The 26,255-nt window shown below is 38.2% G+C and overlaps 2 protein-coding genes and 2 long non-coding RNA genes across 12 annotated transcripts; 2 read left to right on the forward strand and 2 right to left on the reverse strand.

Moving 5' to 3' along the window:
• Positions 1-321: 321 nt before the first annotated feature.
• On the reverse strand, positions 322-4,738 carry LOC110940998. Of its 4 annotated transcripts, none has more exons than XM_022182595.2 (7): positions 4,582-4,738; positions 4,406-4,474; positions 4,005-4,106; positions 3,123-3,869; positions 2,966-3,026; positions 2,036-2,109; positions 322-1,776 (listed from the first exon to the last, which is right to left on the reverse strand). In XM_022182595.2, the coding sequence occupies exons 1-7, from the start codon at positions 4,621-4,623 to the stop codon at positions 427-429; spliced, it is 2,445 nt and encodes an 814-aa protein (XP_022038287.1). In that variant the 5' UTR covers positions 4,624-4,738; the 3' UTR covers positions 322-426. The 4 variants fall into 4 exon arrangements, with proteins under 4 accessions (XP_022038287.1, XP_022038285.1, XP_022038284.1 ...); XM_022182593.2 differs by having other exon boundaries at positions 2,963-3,026; XM_022182592.2 differs by having other exon boundaries at positions 2,966-3,029.
• A 4,292-nt stretch (positions 4,739-9,030) lies between these two features.
• Positions 9,031-9,499, forward strand: LOC118482760. Its single transcript, XR_004868771.1, has 2 exons — positions 9,031-9,160; positions 9,352-9,499. It is a non-coding gene; the product is annotated as an uncharacterized LOC118482760 (long non-coding RNA).
• A 234-nt stretch (positions 9,500-9,733) lies between these two features.
• Positions 9,734-21,543, forward strand: LOC110940999. 4 transcript variants are annotated; one of them, XR_004868774.1, is made up of 8 exons: positions 9,734-9,848; positions 10,239-11,323; positions 11,408-11,466; positions 11,606-12,094; positions 12,198-12,341; positions 12,437-12,520; positions 12,744-12,829; positions 21,436-21,543. It is a non-coding gene; the product is annotated as an uncharacterized LOC110940999 (long non-coding RNA). The 4 variants fall into 4 exon arrangements; XR_002593734.2 differs by lacking the exon at positions 21,436-21,543 and adding an exon at positions 13,213-13,378; XR_004868773.1 differs by having other exon boundaries at positions 12,437-12,829.
• Positions 21,544-22,864: 1,321 nt separating this feature from the next.
• On the reverse strand, positions 22,865-26,027 carry LOC110941001 (protein LNK3). 3 transcript variants are annotated; one of them, XM_022182598.2, is made up of 6 exons: positions 25,911-26,027; positions 24,854-25,172; positions 24,360-24,558; positions 24,090-24,155; positions 23,886-24,010; positions 22,865-23,219 (listed from the first exon to the last, which is right to left on the reverse strand). In XM_022182598.2, exons 2-6 carry the CDS (start codon positions 25,159-25,161, stop codon positions 23,153-23,155), a joined length of 765 nt encoding a protein of 254 aa, XP_022038290.1. In that variant the 5' UTR covers positions 25,162-25,172; positions 25,911-26,027; the 3' UTR covers positions 22,865-23,152. The 3 variants fall into 3 exon arrangements, with proteins under 3 accessions (XP_022038290.1, XP_022038288.1, XP_022038289.1); XM_022182596.2 differs by having other exon boundaries at positions 24,854-25,912; XM_022182597.2 differs by having other exon boundaries at positions 24,360-24,555; positions 24,854-25,911.
• Positions 26,028-26,255: the final 228 nt, after the last annotated feature.

Consider the following 26,255-nt stretch of genomic DNA (forward strand, 5'->3'; position numbering starts at 1 on the left):
GCAAAGGCAAGCAAAACCTATAAACAGCTTGGGAGGGGAAGTCTTGGGCTTAAGTTAGTAGCAATATTTCTTATTCTATAAATAAAATAGCATGTATAGGGTGATACAAGTACTCCCTGTTGTATCTGTAGCCAAGATGCGATTTGAGAGAGGAAATGTAATCCCTCTCTTCTGCTGTCTGTAGCCTGGAAACCCCCCCCCCCCCCCCCCCCTTTCTGAATCAAACCATACATTTCTATCATGTTACCTAGCCAAAGCCACAACCTCATGTGCCAAAGTAAAGCGCCGCTCCCTCTTTTTCATAGTGTGTTTGTGTGCTTCTTACACATAATTTAACAATATTATAAGTTGATAAAATGTTATACAATAATCGATCCCTTAACTATACAACAACATCAATTAACAGTCAAGAGAAGATAACAGACATTATATTTCTTCACTCGATTCGACATGAATCAGGTTGCATGGAAGTTTAAGTTGTGGTGAAGGAAGCAACCTTCCTGCATATAAGCTGTTTATGATCCAATTGAAGGGCATCACAGGAACTTTTTGCTCTAATGCACATTGTTTCAACTGACGTGAAATGCTGTTTTCGTTCTCCATGACGATAACCCCCGCTGATACCTTTTTAGAATCAAGGCTCTTGACCAACCAATGGAATGTTTTGAAAACAGACCCGCCTCCATGCTTTATAACTTTTCCCATTTTGCTGCAGAAATCTTGTTTTCCGTGAAGCATGATTGCAATATTGTCAAAGATTAGATGGTTTTCGTTTGATCGATCGTTTAAAATCTTGTATCTCTGATGTGGTAAAATCAAACCCTTATCAACTGAATCAAACAGCCATGTTATTTCAAGAATACCTGCATTAATTGCACATCCATACAAGAACTTGGTTGTCAGAAGCTTTTTGGGACACAAAATAAGAGGAAGCTTTGAGCATCTCTTTCTTCTTGATGTTGAAGGAGAAGGAATATCATCTAAAACTAGGCCACCATTATTCTGAATTAAAATCTTGATTTGTTTATGCTTCTTCACGGAAAATCCCGTAAGTAAGAAGGTAAGATCTTGGAGTAACGTCTTGTTATCTTTGTCACATGGTCTAGACTTACTTCGTCTACTTGCAACTAAAGGATCTTTGAGTCGGGTTTGTGGTGTTTTTCGGAATTTTTTTACCTGTGGGTAACAGATTTCGGTTTCTGAAAAACGGACACGTTTTCTTCTTGGAACTATAGACTCTACTTTTCGGGAAACCTTGGCATTCTCCTTCTTCCTACGACTTGTCAATGCTACTGCAGTCTGATTATGTTCAAATGAAGAGGTGTGTTCTTTGTCCACATATGGCTCACACCTTGGATGAAGCATGCTGTAAGTTTTCAGGGATGCCACCTGCCTGTGTATAGTGGGCGAACTGTCACCATTAACTTGTAAATTATCCAGATTAGGTTCAACCGCGGGGCCCAGATGCTCCTGGTGTTGGGAATTCTGAGATACAACATTATCCAAGGAAAAGCTGCAAGGAACAACAGAACACAAAGGGTCCATGGGAGAAACTGCCACATCATCAGAAATCAAATTCCCGTTATCATTAGCTTTCTCGTACGCATGTTGAGGAGCTGCGCTTGATTGAGAAACAGTTTTGTCTTTATCTCGTCTCTGCATGCAGGAACTCATGTCTGGAGCAGATTCTGAAAGATAGCTCGTTTCATTAGCAAATGGTTCAGGAACACTTCTTTTATTATTATCATCTGTAACCACAGGAATGCTTACTTCGTTCTGAACACAAGCAAAAATGATCTCAATTAGTTCAATTTTGTGATAATATGATTCCCAAAACTAGGCCCAAATTAGTTAGTAGAAGGCAGTTTCAGTATTTCTAAGAGCCATGATAAAAAGAAAAATGATGAGCGGATCATGATCCACTTAATCTATTGAATTGGTATGGATCATATAAGAATCAAAACCGAACCAACCCACAAACCTAATAGGAGTGCACACAGAAGTGATGAGACAATGTTCCCAGAGCAATACTCACCTTCCATGTCCAACCACCAAACCAGCGGCTTTGAAATCTGTCCGACACCAAGTTTGTCATCTTATCTTGTCTTTCTATAAAACAACAATTAAAAGGCAGAATTAAAATACAACACAAATCACTAGACATACATGAAAAAGAAAATTTAGAGTGTAAGAATCAATAAAAGGTGTTTATGAGACGCGCCGCTTGTGACCTACTCGAGATTGCCTCACTAAAAGCTCAAACTGAGCCTAAAATAATTTCGTTTAATAAACAAGCCCAAGCTTCATATACCGAGCTTGGCTAGGCTCGCAAGCCCAAAAAAGCTGCTTATTTATAAATACATAATAATTTTTATTTAACACAAAAGATATATGTCAGAACATTCACTATGGAATTCTCATCTTTATTTATATAATTTAACTAAAAAACAGACAAAAACTTGTTCAACTTTTAAAAACCTCCTACATCTGGTTCCTCATATCTACCTCTATTCAATTAAAGAATCACTTATTCATTTTTCTCTTTCTTCAACTCACAACCACTCACGAAAAAAATATAGAGTGAATAGTAATTCCAAATAGTGTGTGTGTGTGTGTGGAATCACTATTCAATTTATTTTAAAGAAACGGATGGGGTGCAAAAATAGATGAAAACCTTAAAATGTTCCTTAACTTATAGGGTTGGAGATAGTATAGGGATTCCAATGTGAATGCGCTTACGTAATCATGATAAAAATAACTAAATGATATATATTATGTTAAATATAAAATTATAATCATTAATACATATAAAGGTAATCATATAGGTAAATAATAAAAATATAAACGAGTAAAACTCGAGCTTGAAAAACTTTTCACGAGACAGGCTCAAGCTTGGCTTTGTTTACGCCCCTAACTGCATCATATATCCAAAAATAGAAGAAAATGCAAGAAGACAACATACTACCGTTAGATTTTGAATTGGTATGAGATGGTGTCATTGAAAAGCCCTCCCTCTGCAAGTCAACCTGCTAATCATCATGAATAGCTTATCTTAATTTCATAACTAATTGCCATGTTGATATAGTATGTATGCTAAATCTGCTAGAGCATCATTAACTCACCTCTGGTGCACATTGCTCATCCGAACGATTAAACACAGGATCAACATCAGATGCCAGATTAGCATTCTCTGTACCTAATGATTCATAATCAAAATTTTCCTTGCCTGTAACACATTCACAAGATTCCAATATAGGGCCTTTTGATAATATATTGGCATTGTAAACCTGTTTTGGGGAAATGGAATCAGAATCATTGTGTGAACCACCACACTCATTGCCCTTGTGTTTCGCATTAGATATATAATTTTCAGAGGCAAAACTATCGTTAACAATAGATAGAGAGCCATAACCGGTCAGATCAACAGTCAAGCCCACGTCTTCATATGCATCTGCCATGGTCAAGTCATCCACATCTGAAAGAAAGTCAAAGTCAACCTCGTTACTTGACTCAATTGAGTTACTGAGGTTCTCCAAACGTGCCTGTTTTAGGCGTATTGCAGCTTCAAGTACAGATGAGGCAACCAAAAGTTCATCTTTTAACAGCTTGTGTATGGTTAATGCTTCTGATGCTGCAACAGCTAGTTCAACTGCATCACTGATGTCAACTTTTCTACATCTCTCCTTGAAGCTGGGAGATTTGGGATGTGCAATTTCAAAATCGCCCTTCTGTTGGCTTGGAAGCGCACCCTCCTCTGGGATAACTCTAGCCTCTGGCTGCTGTACCAGGAGAGGTTCAGATTTATCTGCTTGAGATCTACTGAGAGATTCTTCATTTGAGGACAGATGAAGATGATATTGAACTTGATGCTGAGAAGCGAGATCAAACTCTTAGAAAAGAAGTAAAACACATGATGGACAGGTATCATATAAATCTAGAGTAGGCATGTTAGGATTCATCTAAAAAAATGTAATGGAGTGTTTATTGGAATGCTGCTTGCTTACATTGGTAGAAGATGAAGGAAAACTCATGGGATCCCCAGATAAGAATAAATGGAGGGTGCCATCATGCCCATTTCCTCCTCCTGTGGCGATTTGTTGAATTTCCTAGTTAAGAAAAATCATTCATTTAGACAGACAGATGAAACAACAACCATCATATAAGCCGTCGCCTTGTGGCGTGGGAGGATGTGTCTTTCTTGCTAGCCAGCCAGCCAGAAATAGTGTCAATAAGTAACTTGTCTACTAAGTGTATGATATCATTATTGTTCCACTTTTAAATTGAACAAGTGCCCGGCCCCCCTCGTCTACATAAATTGTTGTGTGCAATTTGGTATCTTGAAAAAGAAAGAAAGAAAGAAACGGAATGGTGTAGCAATAACGAAGCGTATGAGAGTCATATTCACCTGAGCAGAAGAAGAAGAAGGAGGAGAGATGGTGGAAGGCTGAAGCCACGCAGGAAGCCAGGCCTCCTCCTGTTGCATACACATACATACATACATACATACATAAACAAACAAACAAACCTAATAATAATAATAACAAAGTAAAGAGAAGAGAAGAGAAGAGAAGACGAGTATACCTCAGAGAAGTGGGGTGGACGAAACCCTAACAAACTCCTCATTGCCCCCAATATTTTCTGGAGGTAGGACTGGTGGGATAACAATAATAATTTTACCCTTTTAGGTCAGCCTCAGGGTCAGGCGGTGTGTCTAGTCTATATCACAACTTTGTTCAATTCACTTTGATCGATATCACGAATTTATTAGTAAATCAAAAATGTCTTTTATCTTAACACTATACTATACTGCAAAGTGTGTTCTTAGTCTTCAAAAATTATAAAAAAACGTACTTTATGTTTGCAAACTCTTATAAGTTATGTCATTTAGCCTTAACTCGGTTAATTTTTATGGTTAAATCTGACCAAATGAACCCCACATGAAGATATTTTGGTCATTTTACTCTAAATACAAAAATAAATAATCATTAACATAATAAATAAAAACTGTTTTAAATTATTATATGTATTTATAATTCTATACATACACAAACATAAATACCTCTCTCTCTCTCTAACAACCACTGCCTGTTCTCACCACCATCGCATGTTCCCATCACCACCACCACCTTGCCACCACCTCCATACACCCAATTAGACAACCACCACCTCCACACACCCCACATCACCTGTCACCACCACTCAAACCTGCCACCAACATCCGCCTTACCACCACCCGACCACAACTCACCCCACACTACATCTCACCGCCACTTAAACCCACCACTAACATCTGCCCCCTACAGCCACAACCCACCACTGCAAAGCATAACCCCCAAATTCCATCTTCCACAAACACCACTTCATCGATTCAATCTAAAAACCATCATCAAATATAAAAGATACAAAGAAGATTGTGTTCTAAAAACACACAAACACACCATACATCAGGTTTCAATCACTCGACGCCTGAGACTTATGGATCTGGTAAAACGGCGACGACTTATGGATCTTGCGGAACGACGAAGACTTATGGATCTCCAACGACGGATCTGGCAGTGTGTACTAAAAACCCCACTGTTTTCCGGCTTATTGATATGTAGAACGATGGTGGCGGCTTATGGATATCCGATGCCGACGGCGACGGAACTGGATGTTGTGATTCTGGTATACAAGAATTGCTGAATAAGTGGTTGAACAAATCCCTTGGATTCTCTTTTTCAACATTCAGATTGTAGAGAGAGAGAGATAGTTGAGGCAGAGAGAGATTGAGTTTTGAGATGGAGAGAGAGACTGAGTTTTGAGATGGAGAGGGGGTTTTATCTTTATTATTTTAGTTTTAGGGTAAAATGACCAATATACCCTCATGTGGGATTCAGTTGGTTAGATTTAACCACAAAAAATTAAATAAGTTAGGGCTAAAGGACATAACTTGCAAATGTTTGCAAACATCGAGTACGTTTTTTTGTACATTTTGAAGACAAAGGAAAAAGGACACACTTTACAATTTACTGTTAATATAAAGGACGATTTTGGTAATTTACTCTTTCTTTTGATATTTTTTTAGTTGTTATATCGAGTGTCCGTTTTAAATAGGTTTTCTTCTTTAACCAAATACCACTCAGATGAACGTTTTAAAGCAAGACTTGTAACACATGATTACCCACATATATATGTAGTCTCGTTGTCAAGACATATACGATACGCATTGTTATATCTCTTTCCACTATTAATAATTGGAAGCTTAATCACCTTTATGTCAAAAATGAATTATTGCATGGATATCTTAGTGAAATTGTTTATATGAAACAACCATCTGGTTTTGCTCATTCAAAGTTTCCTAATCATGTATGTCGCTTAAATAAAGCCTTGTATGGTCTTAAACAAACACGAACGTGCTAGGTTTTAGTGGTTGAGCAATTTTCTTCAACATGATGGCTTTACTTGTAACTAAAAGGACACTTCTCTTTTTGTCTTCAAACAAGATTCTTATATCATGTTTTGTTAGTTTATGTTAATGGCTTAATTTTAACTCGCAACCAAGAACACGTCATTGTTTTATTTATCTCTTGATTAAACAATGAGTACGCAATCAAAGATCTTGGAGATCTTAATTATCTTTTTGGTCTTGAGGTGACATACACCAATGATGGCTTGTTCCTAATTAGTTAAAGTATGCACAAGACATCCGTGAGCTAGCCGATATACTAAATTCTAGACCCGTGCATATGTCACTCGCTCCCCATGAGTCGTCACCACAAGAGGTAATCCTTTTAAGGACCCAACCCTTCATTGTTCACTTGCAAATATTACATAACCAGACATTTCATATGCAATGAATCAACGTAGACAGTTTCTACAGGCACCAGTTGTTTCTCATCTTCGGTGTGTCGAAAGTATTCTTCGTTATGTTGAAGGAATTCTCCCTTATGGTTTATTGTTTACCAAGCCGAACAACGCTACTATTCTTGGTTAATCTGATGTTGATTGGCTCAGTGTATTAAGACCCGTAGATCCCGGCTTATGGTTACTTCATCTTCCTTGGTGGTAATCTTGTCTCATGGAATGCTAAGAAACGACTGAATGTCTCTCCTTCCAGCTAGGAATTTGAGTATAGAGCCATTGTAACACAACAGCTAAAATTGTTTAGATAACTCGTTTATTAAAAGAATTTCACGCTTTACCACCTAATAGGCCCACGTTATTATGTAATAATTGAATTGCCCTATTTATGACCTAGAATCCGGTCTCTCGTAAATGAGCCAAACACGTTAAAACCACAATTTGAGTACTTTCGTGCTATGTTTCGTCTCGGACCACCACCATTTTGCCCTAGGGGATATTAGAATTACTTTAGTAACGTAACATAGCTTGTACACTTATTGTAGTTTGTTTACTTTCTATGTACAATTCTTGTAATACTTATTCATATATTATATCCTTAATCTTCACCGAATCGGGTGTGTTGAGGCTTTAACCTTTACGACAGTAAATTGCCAAAATTGTTGTAAAGATAAAAAAAAATAAAAAAATAAATGAGTAAATTGCCAAAATTATCTCTGAGATTTGAGAATTGCCAAAATCATCCATGACTTAACAAGAAATTTAACTGAGTTAGGGATTTGGATAGAAATGATAACAAAAATAAAACCTCAGGAACCCAGACACAAAAGACTCTAAATTATTTTATATTTTTTATCATTTAAAAGTGTTTCATATCAAAAGTTGATCACATGGACTCTAATTCAGTAGCGTCATATTAAGATTTTGGTCTTAAATTTTCAAGAGTAAATTACAAAGTTCGTCCTTTATGTATGTCATTTATTACAAACTATGTCCTTTATCTTTAATAAGCTCAGAAAACATACTTAATGTTTGCAAACCCTTACGTGTTATGTCCTTTAGCCTTAACTCAGTTATTTTTTATAGTTAAATCTGACCTAGTGTACCCCACATAAGGGTATTTTAGTCATTTACTAAAAAAAGTATTTTAATAATTCTAATAAATTAAAACAAAATTAATTAAATATATTATATATATACTCTCTCTAAAATACAGACCTACCCTCACCACCACCTCCGGCGACTTGTCACTACCACCTCCTGCACAATCAATTTCCAAAATCAATGCAAATGAGAAACATGTTATCACCAATCAATTTCCACCTGCCACCACATCCACACACCACCTGTTATCATCAATCAAACCAAACACCCACATCTACCCCCACCACTGTCACCGAAAAGAAAGAAAATAAGAAACATGAGGGGATCCAAAAGAATCTGAGATGAACAAGAACAGGGACCTTTGTTTACCGTCGCACCACCGTCGCCGTGCTCGCCGCTGCCGTCGTCTCCCTCTCTCTCTCACCTGCCACCACAGCCACACACCACCTGCCCCTTTATTTGGTCTGCGAATACCCAAAAATTACAGACGGTGAATCGCCGGAATTTAGTTTGAAGATGGGGCAGTGGTAGCGGTTTGGTTGCGTGTGTCAAAGACAGAGAGGGGTAGAGAAAGAGTGGTGCAGTGTTGGGGGTGCACTGAACTAGAAGGCGGCAATCTTAATCGGAGGACAGGGGAGATCTAAACCGGAAGACGGCGGCTAGGGTTTCGATCCGAGAGAGAGAAAGAGAGAGAGGAGGGGTGAGTGTGGGAGTTCTTGGTCGCTGGAGTTGGGCGATGGTGTTACACCAGAGAAGAAGACCAGTTGGTGGGGTGGTAGGTGGGTGGTGGGTGGTGGTTGTGGTAGGGTAGTCAGAGAGAGAAGAAGGAGGAGGATGGGGTTTGTTTATATCTCTATATATATAAATAAGATGTGATGTGGGCTAGGTGGCATTGGATTTTGGACAATTTTGCTGATGTGGCAACTTTTTAAGTGAGTTTAGGAGGGAAATTGGCTTTTGCTTCTACGTTCACTATTTTCACACAAAATAGGCGGGATCCGTTTTGAGTTCGGATCATCCTACACCCGTTCATTCGGATCTATATAAAAAGCCACAACCATCACTTTTTCACCCATTATTCTCTCTAAACCCTAACCGACAACTTCATCTCCTACATCAGATCCATCATCATGTATTCATCTTCTTCATTCGTCCTGTAAATCAAACAATCCTTATTTTTCCTTAATCCTCTGCATTCCTTCGGATCGACAAGCAGGTAGTCTTGATTTTTTGTTTTGCTATTCTTCCCAAACCCTAACGTCAATCACATGATTCATCTAATCAAACCCTAATGCCGATTAAATAGCCTGAAGCCCCGTTTTATTTACCGCTCCGAAGGTTTAATCTGGATATGTTTTGGTTGTTGTGTTTTCATTGATTTGATTCAATCGTGATTTCGGATTCAAGCGATCTTCTCTGATTCAAGCTTTGGTGATCGAATGTGTTGTGTTTTGATGTCTTGATAATCCATTTCACATTTTCGGGTTTGATTAGGATTTATTTTTATTCAGATTTCGTTTTTTTTTTCAAATTAGTTTTAGTTAGGGTTTTTTTTCCAGATTTATTACATTGTTTTGTTCAGACTAGGGTTTGTTTTTGATTAATTGTTTTCATTAATTTGATTTTACTTTTGATGTTTATCTTACCGTTCGATTCCTCTCCATCAAATTTTTTTGTTAAGATTAGGATTTTTGATCAATTGTTTTCATTGATTTGATTTTACTTTTGATGGTTGTGTTTCAAGGCACAGGGCGGCGGCTAGGGTTCCACCACCACATAAAGTTGACACTTCTCTCTCATTGTTATTGTTTTACCATACCCGGATTTTGACCCGACTACATAAACTCCTTAATTAACCTAATTACTCATTCGCCTCATTCAACAATGCTGCTGTGCAAAACACGGTATGATTTCGAAATTCTCACATATTATTCAAATTAGTATGTTCATCTAATAGATTTTGTTTGTATTTTCTATAGATATATACTCAATTATATCGTATTTAGGGATTTTAACATTCATGTCGTTTTAGATGATCTTATTTTTGTTTAGATATTTTTTCCAGATCTTTGTTTTAGCCGTTCGTGATTCAAATGATATTCAAATGATTTATTAATCTATTCATCATATTCAAATGATTCGTTATCTACTTGTATTTTAAGTTTTGATTTCGATTGCACAATTAGGAGCTGATCGTTTTGAATTGAACGATGCCTAATTCATAAAACTTATTGCTATACAAATTATACCTTATTACATCAAGATTTTATAGTGACATTCAACTTTTTTTGTAGAAACTTACGACATTCTCACATCAGATTTTGAAGCTGCAAACAAAAGATGACCAGGGATAGAATTTCGCAGTAGTCAGTGGGACAGTGCACGTCCAGAAAAGTTTTTGACGAATTAGGTAAGTATCAAAAATTTACTTCTTGTTCCGGTTCTAAAGCATGTCCAGCGTTCTCATTACTTAGATTTATGATGCTGTATCAAAAATATTAGCATTTGAGGTGATAGATAGGGGGTTGGGTAATGGTTGAATACGGGTTCATGGTGCTGACATTAGTATTTGTGGCCCAAATGTGAACCTACAGCGTGCAGCCCTAATATGCACCCACTGTGACCCGTATTGGACCCCTAAATTAAAATTCTATCATTCATTTGCAAGTAGATGCCTTAAATGCTTTAATATAGTTTGTTTTACCTGTTAAGCCTAATAACAATAAACTTCATGACGCCCCTGCTCCTAGCAAAGCTTACGAGGAGAGCAAAAATCAGGCCTTAATTGATACACCAACGGTGGGTTGTCAGTAATGAGATTTCTGATATTTAGTTTTGTGTTTGTGATGTTTTGATTTTAAGTCAGGGGACTGATATTAGCATGTTGACTTGCAACCGTTTTTTCCATTTGTGTTTAAGATGGAATTTTGCTTCTGGAGGTGAACAGGATGCTAAGGGCAGGAGGATACTTTGTCTGGGCTGCGCAGCCTGTTTATAAACATGAAAATAAGCTTCAAGAACAGTGGAAAAGTAATTATTTTAATCCAGCACTAAGCGAAGTTACAAAATATGCTTATTACAAGTTTTAATAACATATATATCCTTTGCTTACATAAGATAGTGGTTAGATCAAGTATCTTACACCTCCAAGTTATGAATTTTAAATTCTTTTAATCAATGTTTTTTTATCTTTTTCCCTGTTTCAAAATCCATTTTTTTGATGAACTCAACTGCAGAAATGGAGAATCTTACTAGTCGGTTATGTTGGGAGCAACCTAAGCATTCCACGTGGTCGCGGAGAGGACACATGTCACCCCATGGTTAAGCCACCTAAGCATTCCACGTAGAATCTTCTATTGGAAAAAAAAATCTAGATCAGGTTAGAGATCATAAATAGGCAACCATATATACAAGTACTTGGATGTCTAAAACATAAGACAATTAAATGGTTTATTTCATGCAGGAAGAGTGGTCCTTCCGCCTTTGGAATTCTAGCGCAACCAAAAGGTCATTTATGATGAGGTTTGTATTCTTTTTTTTTAATTTACTCTCCTGTTTCAACACCGGTCCTATGACTTTTTTCACGAATTATGTGCATTTTTAGGATTTATGTTTAAGATTTCTATATGATCATGGGGTTTTTTTTTGTTTGTTTTTTTAGGAGGCAAGATTGAGCAGGTGAACGATCAAGAGGAAGAAGACGAGGATGATGGTTATGGCGACTTTGTGAAAACTTATGATGATTTATCACTGCCATCTTTGAAGCTCTGATTTAAATGTGTTTAAATTGTGCTAATCGTTCCTTCTGGTGGTGGGCGACTTCGTCATTCAAGCCACTTATCCTTCCTACAAGAGGATGAAGCCAAGGGGTCACAAAAATAACAAATAGTTAAAAAAATATGTTTGCCGATTTAAGGAATCTTGCAAAATATACCACTCATGTTGCTCGTATGACCCCCTCACTATTTGTCTGTTATTCCATCTAGCTGCTTAATAATTTTCATTGTGACAACTGGTTGACCTCAAACTGGACAAATCTGTCGCTGGCCACTGCGGATTGGTTGGGTCTGTTGGTGTTTGTCGCTTCTGCACCCTTGGCTACACCAAACTCATCCTCTGCGCGCAGTCTGAGTTAGACGTTACCAAATTTGTAAGTTCTATATACTTTTCCGAGGCTGCTTTGAGGTTATTATTAATATTCCAACTGAGTTTTGTAGTGGGATCACCTTGACTCACTTATGTCATAAGTGAAGCAAATCAATGCAACTTCCAACAAGATTTAGGTTTATCACTAATTGCTATACAATTGAGACCATTAAAGATGGGAAGCCTCTTCGTGGAGTTTTGTTCTCAAACAACCCATACTCCAAAAAGTCAGCTGCTAATGATTTAAGAAGGTAAATTTATTAATATATACTGAAATCGATATACTAATAACTTAATTCACTTTATGCTTATTCAATCTGTTGTATTTGGGCTTAATAAACAATAGGAAGAGTTGCAGTTGACAATGGGAAAAGGTTTTTGAGCATCTTATGAAAGATACCATAAGAACTCCTGAACACTAGACTTCCAGGTGCCACCTCAGCTACTGCGAATATGAAAATTTAAGCAGCTTCTAACGTGTCTATCACATGAGGTGATGTCATTACATTTGGATAAAAAGTACTCTCGGTCAATCAAGCTGACTCGAATCAACCTGAACCCACACATAATTACTCTTTTGACCTGTTTCCTAACCTGGCTTTCGGCCCATCTTTCCTAAATCGTTATCTTTCTGTTTATTGTTTTTCGCCCAGAACTGGCAGCACCGGTGGTGGTGGAGTGAGGAAACAGTCAAACAAAAGAGACACAAGAAGGATAACTAAAGATGAAAATTGACATGGTACCTTTTTTAATCTTTAATAAATATTTGTGAAGAAGCAATATAAGAAATATGAAATGATTTCGACATCAATTCTGGAACCTTTTACGTTATGTATTGATATTTGCTTCTTTTTTGTCAACCGCTTTTAATCCCTGCCGATTGCTAGGTAGTCTCAGTTTCTCCCTAGGGATGAGCTCAGTACCGGTACCGAAAATCGCTAAATAGGGTACCGGTACCGCAAATGCTTAGTACGGTATCGGTACTGGTATTTGAAGGTAAAATCCGATAAAATACCGGTAAAAGTGGGTACCAAATCGGTACTGAAAATAATTCGGTACCGGTACCAACTGGTTGTCCCCATTTTTTCCCTTGCATTAAAAGTATTTATCTGTAAAATGTAGGTAAAAGTCCATGGGGTTTATTCTTGCCGTTTGTCCTGGATTAAATCAACAATTGAAATCAGTGTTTTTTCACAGTAACAGTATGCTCCTTATAAGTTGTTATTTAAAATTCAAAGTGGCTACTATTCGAACTATTGATGCAGCATACCATTATTCTTTGTGGATATTGAACCTCCGCCATTGATTCGTGATTTTTTTTTTGCATTAACGGACATATATTTTGATGGAAAGAAGTTCCTTTGATGTCGTTATGGCAGCATGCATACCTGTGAATACAACATTTTTTTGTATATTTTGGTGTGCAATACCTTTAATCCTTTTTTTTTTTTGCAAGTATGGGTTTTTAGTAGTGCGATCGGGCTCAATTTATTTTGTGTTCTTTTTTAGCTCCTGTGTTGGTTTAAAGAGGGGTGATCTTATTCATTAGATGTGATTTGGCAATTGATAATATGGGTGGAGATAGTTTATTTGGCTAGGAAGGCTAGGAAGTGATCTTGATCATCCATTAAGTTAATTGAAGGGGTAAGGTCCCAAAAATCCCACAAAGAGATAGGGACCATACCACCAACCGGCCTTTCAACCCTTCTAAACCTTGCGCGGCCGCGCATTGGTCATACAGAAGGAAGAAAGAAACTAACAAACGATAGTCGCGCGCCCAAAGGGAAACCTGAACCCTTGCGCCATCTTCCATTTGGCAAGGGTCAAAACCCTGAAACCAAAAATATCCAGACTTGGATATTATTTTACCCAGACTTGGGATCTATCCAACCGTGTGCACACTATAAAGTGCCACACCAGATTACAGCAGTAATCTTCTAGAAGAAATATGATCGTGCACCACCCAGACGGTTGTAACCGTCTGGACACATGTCATCATCACGAACATTCCTGAAATCACCACGATAGCATGTAATTGGAGAATGATCTCCACTCAAACCACTTTCCACGTGGCAATTCCCCAACCGTAGATCAAGTCGTGATCCGTGTGCACTCACGTCGGATCAAAGCAACTTAACAAAAAGTAAAAAGACTTAACGGAAGGGAAGATAACCGCTACGGTGTTAGCATCTTCCGTTATCTTTTCAATAACAGATTTTCCCTCCAAAACTCTCGGTTATAAATAGGAGAACTCTTCAGGTATGAACTCAGATCCAATCTCACTACTCAATTACCTTTAGCTTCTCCATTCAAATACTTATTCTCACACCGGAGTCGGGTCAAGGAGAGAACCCTCTTCTCCCTTTGACGAGGCTAAAGGTGTTCTGTTTTGCAGAATAGCCGGAGAAGAAGTTCAATCACCACTGAACCAATTGGGAGAGAACTAACCTTTTATGCGGATTCAAACCCCCTAGATATCTCGGTTCCGACCATTTATCTAGTGTTTCTTCATTGGCGCCCACCGTTTTCTCAGTTTTTCTAGTTCCTATCTCGTTTCGGTTCAGTTCATCTCATTTTTCTGTTTTTTCACATGGCAGAAAATTCATCTTCTCACCGACGGTCTGGTCCTCGACCAAACGTCGGAAACAATTACCAGAAAAAACGATTCCCAAAGCATGGGATTAGTAAATACCAGACTGCTGTAAACACAATCACCAGATCTGATTCCTCAGACATCAGATCTGGAGAAGGAGTCCACAGTACAGAATTGAATTTGGTAAACCCACCTTGGAGAAACATCCAATTTAGCCACAACAAAGATGGCAGTCATCAGGAACAAATACACATGGTTCAAGGGGGACCATCACGGAGAGCAAGCAAACGAAATTATGATCAACACTGGAGAGAACAACAAGTCGTGTTCCCTGTTGTTCCTGGGGGCCCCCAGGAAGAACGACCAGTAATTATCACCGGTATTTTTGGTCATTACCGGACGGACTATATGTTCATAGATCCAGGAAGTTCAATGGATATCATATATGAGCAGTGTTTTAAGCAACTGGATCCAGAAGATAAAGCACGATTGGAACCAGTAGATTTTCCTCTCACCGGATTCTGCAATGAAGCTGTTTTCCCGTTGGGACAAATCGCTTTCCCGGTAACTTTGTCAGACGGCAAACATTCACGAACAGTTACAGTAAATTTCATGGTCATGCCAGCAACATCACGACATGACATTTTGCTCGGGAGAAGGTCGCAAAGAGAATTCAGCATGATCACTTCCATTCCGCATGCGGCTTGTGGATTTCCAACAGAAACCGGAGTTGCAATTCTCTATTCAAGCAAGGAAGTCATGTCCGTAGATGATGAACCTCCAGCAAAGGCAGTCAAAACTTCAGCACCAAATGAACCAGAAAAATGGGTTTTGAACGGCGAATACCCAGAGCAAACCATTTGCTAGGACATGCCATGTCACCAACAATACGGATACAGCTGAAAAGCTTGTTATCTAATAACAAAGATATATTTGCCTGGTGCCCAGCGGACATGACAGGGGTACCACGCGATATCGCGCAACATTGTTTAAACATCAAACCATCAGTAGATCCGGTCTTTCAGGGAAGGCGCAGCTTCAGCGAAGAAAAAGCAAAAACGATGGACGAGCAAGTAACAGGATTGCTCAACGCGGGAATCTTGCGCAAAGTGAAATACCATACACGGGTTGCCAATCCAGTCATGGTGCAAAAACATAATGGCGGATGGAGAATGTGTGTTGACTTCAAAGACCTCAACAAAGCATGCCCTAGAGACTGCTATGCGCTCCCGGAAATAGACAAGAAAGTCGATTCTTTAGCATCATTCAGGTGGAAATGCTTTCTCGACTGCTATAAGGGTTATCACCAGGTCCAGATGAAAGAAGAAGACGAAGAAAAAACCGCATTTCGCACAGACAAAGGCATCTACTGTTACACTAAAATGCCGTTCGGGTTACGCAACGCAGGCGCCACATATCAACGCCTAATGGACACAATCTTTAGCGAGGATATTGGCAAAACTGTCGAAGTATACATGGATGACCTCGTCATCATGAGTCATGAAGAAGAGACGATGCTCCACAATATCCAGCGCACATTCGATTCCTTACGAAGCGTAAATTTAAAATTAAACCCGACAAAATGCTCCTTCGGAATGGAAGAAGGAAAGTTTTTGGGTTTCATAGTTACCAAAGACGGTTTTAAAGTCAATCCAGAGAAGGTACAGACCATTCAGCAAATGCCATCACCGGCAACAGTCAAAGGAATGCAAAGGCTTGCCGGACGATTAGCAGCTCTAAATAGATTTTTGGCCAATCATGCGGCAAAATCTTACCCATTTATCAGTACGCTACGAAACTGCGGTAAGAAAACTCTCTTTCAATGGACACCCGAAGCAGAAGCAGCGTTCAAGCAAATGAAAGAATATTTAATCCAATTACCAACACTGACCGCGCCAAAAGAAAAAGAACCATTAATCTTGTATCTGTCAGCCGCGGAGGTGGCAGTAGGCGCAGTATTAATGGTAGAGCGGGAAAACATTCAGACTCCAATCTACTACATCAGCAAAATGCTTACCGGACCTGAAACTCCTTATTCAATGATAGAAAAGCTGGTTTTAGCGCTAGTACACGCATCCAGACGCTTGCGCAGGTATTTTTCAGGCCATGTCATCACAGTACTGACAAATTATCATCTGGGTCAAATCTTGTCAAAACCCGACATAGCGGGGAGATTAGCCAAATGGGCCATCAAGCTAGGAGGCTACAACATTTTTTACAGACCAAGACCAGCAATCAAAGGGCAAGTTCTGGCAGATTTCACCACCGAAGTTCCCGTTGATAAAGTGCAAGAATGTGAGGCAATCCAAAATCCAACGCCTGTTTTTGACGACAGAGTCTGGACCTTACACACTGATGGGGCGTCCAATGACGACGGAGCAGGAGCAGGTCTCCGATTAGTCAGCCCGGATAATCACGAACTCACATATGCTATCCGCTTGGATTTCCAAAGTACTAACAACGAAGCGGAATATGAAGCATTTCTAGCAGGTCTTCGTTTAGCACTCAAAATGGGAGCAAAAAACCTTGAAGCTAACGTTGACTCAAAGCTAGTAGCTGAACAAGTTAACGGTCGCTACGACGCGAAGGGTGAAGCTATGGCGTTGTACCTCGAACAAGCACGGATGTTAATTAATCAATTTCAGACATTCAAAGTCAATCACATAAACAGAAGCGAGAACAAACATGCCGACGCGCTGAGCAAGTTAGCCGTTACCAGCTTCAAACACTTAGCAAAAGAGGTGCGCATAGAGGTACTATCCAATCCTTCCATTCACCTAAAGCAAGTAAATTTTATAGAAATGGGGAATCCGTCCTGGATGTCTCCAATTATTTTATACCTCCAACACGGAAAACTCCCGGAAGGAAAGACAGAAGCCCGAAAAATACAACACAAAGCAATAAATTACGAGATGGCGGATGGCGTCCTTTATCGAAAATCATTTATGGGTCCATTACTACGTTGTGTTGATAAAACAGACACTCAGTATCTGGTCAGAGAAATCCACGAGGGATTATGCGGGATACATGCAGGACCGCGCATGGTTGTGGCAAAAATAATGAGCGCTGGATACTATTGGCCAGGAATGCACATGGATGCAGTTCATCTATTACGGAGGTGTGAGGCATGTCAACGCCATGCACCAAAGACACTTCGACCCAAAAATCCGTTAATTCCCGTTACTTCCGCCTGGCCATTCCAGCAATGGGGCATCGATCTTGTTGGCCCATTTCCTGATGCGCCGGGTGCAGTAAAATTCATCATTGTTGCAGTGGATTACTTCACAAAATGGGTAGAAGCTAAAGCTTTGGCCTCAACAACAGCAATGGTAATCCGCAAATTCATATGGGAACATATCATTTGCAGATTTGGGTTACCATTGCGCATTATTTCTGACAATGGCACCAATTTCGCCGCGGAAGACCTTCAAAAATGGTTCAAGGAAACGAACATTAAGCACAGCTTCGCCTCCGTTGCGCATCCTCAAGCGAATGGTCAGGTAGAAAGCATAAACAAACAAATCGTTGATGGTATAAAAGCGCGACTGGGGACAGCGCGCAGAGGATGGGTTGACGAGCTTCCCAGCATCCTCTGGGCGCATCGAACAATGCTAAAGACTAGCACCGGAGAAACTCCGTTCAGTTTAGTCTATGGGTCAGAAGCCGTCATTCCAGCTGAAATAGGCCTACCCTCGCCGCGCATGTTAGCAATGGAAAAGCAGGACAACGAGCAAGAACGGAGGATGGATTTAGACCTTCTGGAAGAAAGGCGGGAGAACGCGGCCATAGCAGAAGCAAGGTACAAGTCCAAGTTAGAGAAATATTACAACGCGCGTGTGCGCATCTGCACTTTGTCCCCGGAGATTTTGTCTTACGCGACAACGAGGCTTCAAACGCTGAAAAACCCAGCAAATTAGCGCCGAGGTGGGAAGGACCCTATGTCATCAACGAAGTCTTGGGTAAAGGAGCATATACCCTAAAAAGGGTTGATGGGACTCTAGTTCCCCGCACCTGGAACGCGCAACAGTTGCGCAGGTGTTACAAGTAAGCCAACCCTTTAAAACAAAAAGAACATACAGGCACTGTATTTCCCCATCTTATCTTGTATTACAGACCTTGCGCTTTTATCAATACACGTATTATTCTTAGTAACATCACTGTCTATTACAAATTGCATGAAATTTCTTTGGTTCGCGCGAAAACGACATGGGCAAACATTGTATACCTCATGAACAGTTTCAAAACAGGCAAACTGTTGACAAACGTTCACACATGAGCACAATACCATTCCTCATTCGCCTCACCTATTCAAAAGTAATTACACACATGCAACATATTGTAATACGTACATATACGGATCATAGTAAACAATCTTCAAAAAAGTATATCATCATATACATTATCAAAAAGTGTGAACACAAACACTTAACAAGATCATCACAATGATCTTCAAAAAAAAAAAAAAAAAAATCCTGTCCAGCAGCCCAAAAGCTTACAAAAGCATTAACAAAGACAAAGACAGACCATAGGCTTCAACATCTAATCAGCACCAGAACCGTCGTCGACAGAAGACACCTGCCTACTCCGGCGAAACCTCCGACGTCGGTACACCAACCGACATTCTCCTCTCTGAAGCATCGGAAACTGAATCATCAATCCGTCAACATCTAAAGCAATACCAGCACCAGCAGAAACGTTAGTATGATGAGAGAATTTACACTCACAATCAGCAACTACAGGGGGAACAGGATCGATCAGTTTCTTCACCGGTGCAATAATGAGAGGAGGAGAACGAGACAGCAGAACGAGGCTTTCGGTAGCATCATACACCCTAAGAGCATCTAGCAGGAGACGAGTATGGTAAGAACGCTTCATCTTCTTTGACAAAACTCAACTAAGACCAAATATTTCAAGCATACATATATAAAGAGAACTCAACACCTCGAGAAAAAGAAACCCATCATTAACTGTCAGAACTATCACATCCAAACGGCGCTACAGGAACTTAGGTCACTTCTTCAATTAATGAAGACTGACAAAGCGCCATTACAAATCTCGAGACCAATGAGGAAAAATGTACACACTTGCTGACAAGTGACGTCATTACCGGACAGAGCATGATTACAAAGTCACATTTTTTCCTCTCAAAAAAAAAAAAAAAACATTTCCCTCTCCTAAGTCCAGTGCTCCACTTATTTGCATAAGTACAACACTAGACTGGGGGGACTTGAAGGGGTAAGGTCCCAAAAATCCCACAAAGAGATAGGGACCATACCACCAACCGGCCTTTCAACCCTTCTAAACCTTGCGCGGCCGCGCATTGGTCTTACAGAAGGAAGAAAGAAACTAAAAAACGATAGTCGCGCGCCCAAAGGGAAACGTGAACCCTTGCGCCATCTTCCATTTAGCAAGGGTCAAAACCCTGAAACCAAAAATATCCAGACTTGGATATTATTTTACCCAGACTTGGGATCTATCCAACCGTGTGCACACTATAAAGTGCCACACCAGATTACAGCAGTAATCTTCTAGAAGAAATATGATCGTGCACCACCCAGACGGTTGTAACCGTCTGGACACATGTCATCATCACGAACATTCCTGAAATCACCACGATAGCATGTAATTGGAGAATGATCTCCACTCAAACCACTTTCCACGTGGCAATTCCCCAACCGTAGATCAAGTCGTGATCCGTGTGCACTCACGTCGGATCAAAGCAACTTAACAAAAAGTAAAAAGACTTAACGGAAGGGAAGATAACCGCTACGGTGTTAGCATCTTCCGTTATCTTTTTAATAACATATTTTCCCTCCAAAACTCTCGGTTATAAATAGGAGAACTCTTCAGGTATGAACTCAGATCCAATCTCACTACTCAATTACCTTTATCTTCTCCATTCAAATACTTATTCTCACACCGGAGTCGGGTCAAGGAGAGAACCCTCTTCTCCCTTTGACGAGGCTAACGGTGTTCTGTTTTGCAGAATAGCCGGAGAAGAAGTTCGATCACCACTGAACCAATTGGGAGAGAACTAACATTTTATGCGGATTCAAACCCCCTAGATATCTCGGTTCCGACCATTTATCTAGTGTTTCTTCATTAATCAAGGGCTAAGATTAAATCAGGGAAATTGAAAGGAAGAAAAGAGGCGTGTGAGTTTGTTCAAAATGGACAGATACTAAAGACTGCTTTTTTTAGGATATTCCCACTACTTATAGAGCCAAGGTGTGATTCGACGGAAACCATGGTTTGAAGCTATAGTATAAAGTATAAGCTAAAGTTGGCAAAATGGACAGATAGAAAGGTTTGGGTCAAAACGACTCATAGAAGTTATATAAACCTTACGTTAAATGATGCAAAAAGTAGGTGTACATTGGTTTATCTATTTGTATTTTATATGATAAAGACACTCATTCAAAATGAAGCTATTCTTAATTGGGCATTTGGGCTGATAAAAAAGGTCAAGAGATCAATGAATCTGATAAAATTTTTGTTAAACAATCAAAGAAGATTATTTCGTGGTTGAATGAGGCATCTGAAGAAGATTAAGCTTAGATAATTATTGTTTTATTTTTCTGGACAGCTGCGTGACCCCGTCACGCAATAGATGGCAAAATTTTAATAAACTCAATATGTTTATTATTATTACAAAAAATATCCCACTAAATATGTACACTGAAACACCACTATTCGTTGACTTCAATCAATTTGAACAAATTTTGGCTTTGACCTTTTCTGAGCCTCAACAGGTCGATGCTGAGATTACGTATCATGGTACCGACATAATGGGTGGTGGTTTGGAAGGCTGTTAATGTTGATTGATGGTCATTGCTGAGATGATGGATAACGCTCTTGACATAATGGATTGCGGTTTGGAAAGCGGTCAACGTTGATTGACGATTCATCTTTTTTGATGTAAATAAAATTCACACACATTTTTTTTTTTGATTTTTTGATTGTTTTCAAAATTATTCGTCTTTTAAATTGTATATACAGTTGTGCTTAACAAATTTTAAATATCTGAATCCGTGAGTATTCATGGGTGATAACCTATCTATTATAAAGAAAAGTAAAGACGACTTTTTTTTTTCGGCCCATTTGATTCTAATACTCTAAGTTGGCTTTAACTATGCCTAAAACTACTAACTGTATAACAGTTCATCTTCATAGTAGACATACAATTACTTAATAGTTAATTACTCAATGCCCATTATGATGTTGCCTTTTTATGACAATACAATGGTTTTACTTACTCAATGCACATTATGATGCTGCCTTTTTATGACATTACAATACAATGGTTTTACTTAAACTTGCTGCTACTATACTAATCTTTTGTATTTTGTTCAAAGATCAAAATCAAGACCAATCAAAGAAACCAAAATTCCAAACTCTATAATAGATGTATATTTTATTTATTAATATATATAGATGTATATTTATTTTTTAGATAAAAAGATTCACAACCCGGGAGTATTCCCGGGTTATAACCTAGTATATATATATATATATATATATATATGTGTGTGTGTTTTGTCTGTGTATATATATAATATATAATTTTAAAATTGTTTTATTTATTTTTTTTATAATGATTTATTTTAACATTTTGGATAAACTGACCAAAATACCCTTATGTGGGGTTGACTTAGTCAAATTTAACCTTAAAAACTAACTGTGTTAGGACTAAAGGACGTAACATGTAAGGGTTTGCAAACATCGAGTATGTTTTCTGAGCTTATTAAAGATAAAGGACATACTTTATAATTTACTCAATTTTCAAAAACCAAATTTTCAGTCAAGCGTAACACGTTGGTTGAGGTTAAAACTTTGCTAATTATTTTATGAGAGAACCATTATACCTTTTAGAATTGAGAAGCCTGAAAAATAAAATAAAATAAAATTTATATACCCCACCTCTTTTCTACTTTTTTGGGCACCCATCCGAAATCAGGTAAAGTTAAAGCCACAACCATCAGGAGTATGAAACCAGAAACAGAATAACTAAAGAAAGTTGCGACTCGCGAGAAAAGAAGTGTTGGTATTATAGCTAGTCGGCGTCAAGAACCAACCGTGTTATATGAACAATGGAGACATATAAGCGAAACCGACTAATTTCTAAAAAAAAAAACATAAGACTAAAATTGTAATATGGTGTTACCACGTAAGCCATCCATGTAAAAAATATAACACGTTATACTCGATTCCAAGTCTATATTCAACTCATGCTCGGTAGCAAATAAAAGATTGCTAAGATGTATAAACCCGAACTAGTATCTCCCTAACAACAAAACACCATTCAAGAATGAAAGATGTAAACATTTACCTAACTGCAACATATATACATACATACAGTAGACCAAACCAAATACATGATATATCTGCAAAAAGGGACAAATCACAAAACTAAATTTAATAAGCAATTGGCTGCTGCATTGGGACATGTGCATCCTCATAGTAATTTCTTTAATGAAACACGAGACTGGCTACTGTTCTATCAATAGCATTTGTTTTTGATTCTGCTCCTCCAGCCCTGAATGTCATAGCCCAACATATTAGTCAATTTGGGTTATGTTTTACGCAAAGGAAAAAGGTCAAGCGAGTTACAAACTGTATTCTTACTCCATAAAACCTTCTTTCTAGATCACTTTATTCGGAAACTATTATTATTGGTGTTTGTAAACCCAAGTAACAAAATTGAAAAGAAAATTGTTTCTGGGTCAACCCATCTACGGCTGTAAACGGGCCAAGCCAAGCCAGCTCGTTTATTTTTAAATTTTGTATTTTTGCACGCTCGCGTACACACACACACACATATATATTAAAACCATAAAATAATATTTTTAAAATACACATATGCAAAATATTTTTAAAATATATATTTAATTTAAATGATCCACACGAGTGAGCCAAGCAGCCCTAAACCTGACACATAATACTAATTGTTTTGACCCAACCTGACCCGACCCGTGTGAATTTGGCACCTCTATTAATATGCTCAAATCAAAGCCTAAAACAAGGGGCACCACCACAGATTTTCTATAACGAAAGAAGTCAAAACATTTTCCTTCATTGGAAAAAAGATCTTACTTTCTTATGAAAACCACTCAAAGATGCGGTACTTGTAAGCACCACTGGTTTCTAACTATGTTAGATGAATGAAGATTTAACATGCAAAAGTTATGAGCGAACTACGCACCTCGACGAATCATCAATAGAAGTCATCGTAGATTCTCCATCTTGGCATGAGTTCAATGATTGTTTTGAGCTTTCTGCAAGTCGGTAGAAAGCATCTCGAAAGCAAATTCGAGTTCTGTCCGTGAACTGATAAAAAGAAAAAAAAAGTTCATTAAGGGTGTTCATACAAAATTTGAAATTTCAATAACACCCATGTAATTGTCACCTGTGAAGTCACCCTTTCAAGATTACTCAATACTGATTCTTCCATGTTCTCGTTGCTTGTATATTCCTAAGGCAAATAAAGAAACAAATATTAGATACAGCATACCAGTTATTGCGCGCATATAACAAAGAGAGTTTGACTTAACTGGTCAAACAAACTAGTATTTCTTTAATTAAAACTTGATCGTTACAGTAGGCAAAAGTAGTAATATTCCAATGTTTATTATGTTCGACTATGAACGTTGACTATTAATGAAGAAAAATCAAAAACCTTGGGCATTTGATAAGTTGTTGAAACTTCACTGTTACCCCAGTCTGTTGATGGAGAGAAGGCATGTGTTTTGAGGTATTTCGAGCTTTGTCCATGGCTTCCTACATATTCAGAATTTACCATTTCGCCCTCAAAGATGTTAGCATCATTGCCTAGGTCATGGGGCCCAGTTGGATCATTTTCTTCAAGTAATGAACTGCTGCAAAACAGACCCAAAAGTAAACCATGAGATAGGAAATTTATCGTGTTGCAAGGGGCGTTAACAGGAGTTGTTAAAATCGAACTTGACCCAAAATATGCAATAAATCAGAAATTAAAACTTTCATATTAGTCGGAAAAGAGTGTTGAAAAAAAGAACTCGGTGGATCCGAGTACTTTCTTACCATCCCAGACAGTGAGGACCACTTTGTGTCACTCCAACCTCTTCTTTTTTTAATTAGTAGTAAAATACGACATAAAATCAAGAATCTTAATCCCAAAAGTTGAGCATGTACAAGAATATGTCATCCATGTGATTGATTCTGGCTTCTTCCTCTACAAATTGTTGAAAATCTGCTTCATCATTCCACAAAAGGGATCCACCATTGATGTATATGCTTGAATTGTTCGATGTTGATGTTTCATTATAAAAGTTCTTTCCTCCATTGAAGGTGAGTTCTTCTCCTGTCATGGAGTTCAAATTCTTTTTTGAGCCAGTCATTCCCCATTGCGACCAGCTTTCTGGTGATGATATCATTTGTGCTTCTTCATAATCCTTTGGAACAACAACATCTTCAACTTCGTTACTGAAATACCACTCCATCTTAATAGTCACTGTAAATGAAAACAACACATCAAACATAGGCTCATTCCACCTTTTATGTTACAAAAAAGTGCTATTTTTGGTTCATATCATAAACCTTCTCAATTTTTATGTATAATTTTTGCATATGAAACTCTCTAAAGATATAAAAAAGGGCACAGATTTTTTTTTCAACCCAACTTAGCCAAAAATTGTGCAAAAAAAAAATATAAATAAATAAATATTACACTAATGACTCGTTAGCCAAAAATTGATAAAGTGACATTCAATTTTTTACAAAAAAAAAAAAAAAATTGAAATAATAAAAACTATATAATCTCATTTTGACAGATGTAACAAGTCATTATTTTAAATACTTTTTTTTCAAAATACATGATAAGTATAGGAGGTTGAGGGATTTTCTGGTGAAAAAATGAGAAAGTATGCAAGTTTTTTTTCCATGGTATTAACCCTTTCAATATATATATATATAAAAAGTGTCATCTGACACTAAAAATAAAAGCTTTGAAATTGGATTATATGTAAACCCTAGAAGTAATCTGGAGATCAGAGCCTTATCTTGAAAACTCATTTATGATTTAGATTACAAACAGTAAGTTGAAGCGTCAAAATAAAACAGGATACTAAAGTGAAAGCAACCAAATACAAAACTAATCTAAGATGAAACAGAAGTAGTAAATCACAAAACATAATAATCAGATCAGATGAGATGAAATAGAGTCATTGAAAGCGCAAAGTTGAAAAAATACCTGAAGAAAAACGAATCGAAAAGTGATAATTGAAAGGCGCAAGGGTGTTGGAAGATGATTGTGGGGAGAAGAGAGAGAAGATTTAATTTTATTTATTTGATTTGTGTGGTGAGAATTTGTGGCTGAAAAGAGTGGGACAGAATTCGTGGTTAAGATCACACCTCCATCTAAATCTGCTCTCTCCGCAATCCACGTTGGTTTACGTGGGCCCTCACCCGTAAACATCTATGTCGACAGTCAGTGTCCCTCACTTTTTTTTTTTTTAATCTCTCTATCTCTTAAGCCGAGCGTTTAGATCATGGGGTATGGTGGGGCTTAGGTTGAGGCTTAAGTTGGGCATTTGAT

This window comes from Helianthus annuus, chromosome 1, assembly GCF_002127325.2.
Source record: "Helianthus annuus cultivar XRQ/B chromosome 1, HanXRQr2.0-SUNRISE, whole genome shotgun sequence".
In the NCBI taxonomy this organism is placed as follows: domain Eukaryota; kingdom Viridiplantae; phylum Streptophyta; class Magnoliopsida; order Asterales; family Asteraceae; genus Helianthus; species Helianthus annuus.

Coding starts and splice junctions, on each gene's coding strand:
- LOC110940998 (XM_022182591.2), bottom strand. CDS start 4,623: ATGAGGAGTTTGTTAGGGTTTCGTCCACCCCACTTCTCTGAG. Junction 4,475..4,581: donor GTCCACCCCACTTCTCTGAG/GTATACTCGTCT, acceptor TGTATGCAACAG/GAGGAGGCCTGGCTTCCTGC. Junction 2,110..2,962: donor CAATTCAAAATCTAACGGTA/GTATGTTGTCTT, acceptor GTTGTTTTATAG/AAAGACAAGATAAGATGACA.
- LOC110941001 (XM_022182596.2), bottom strand. CDS start 25,200: ATGTTTGATGTGTTGTTTTCATTTACAGTGACTATTAAGATGGAGTGG. Junction 24,011..24,089: donor TTGAAAGGGTGACTTCACAG/GTGACAATTACA, acceptor TCTTTTTATCAG/TTCACGGACAGAACTCGAAT. Junction 23,220..23,885: donor TCTATTGATGATTCGTCGAG/GTGCGTAGTTCG, acceptor TATGACATTCAG/GGCTGGAGGAGCAGAATCAA.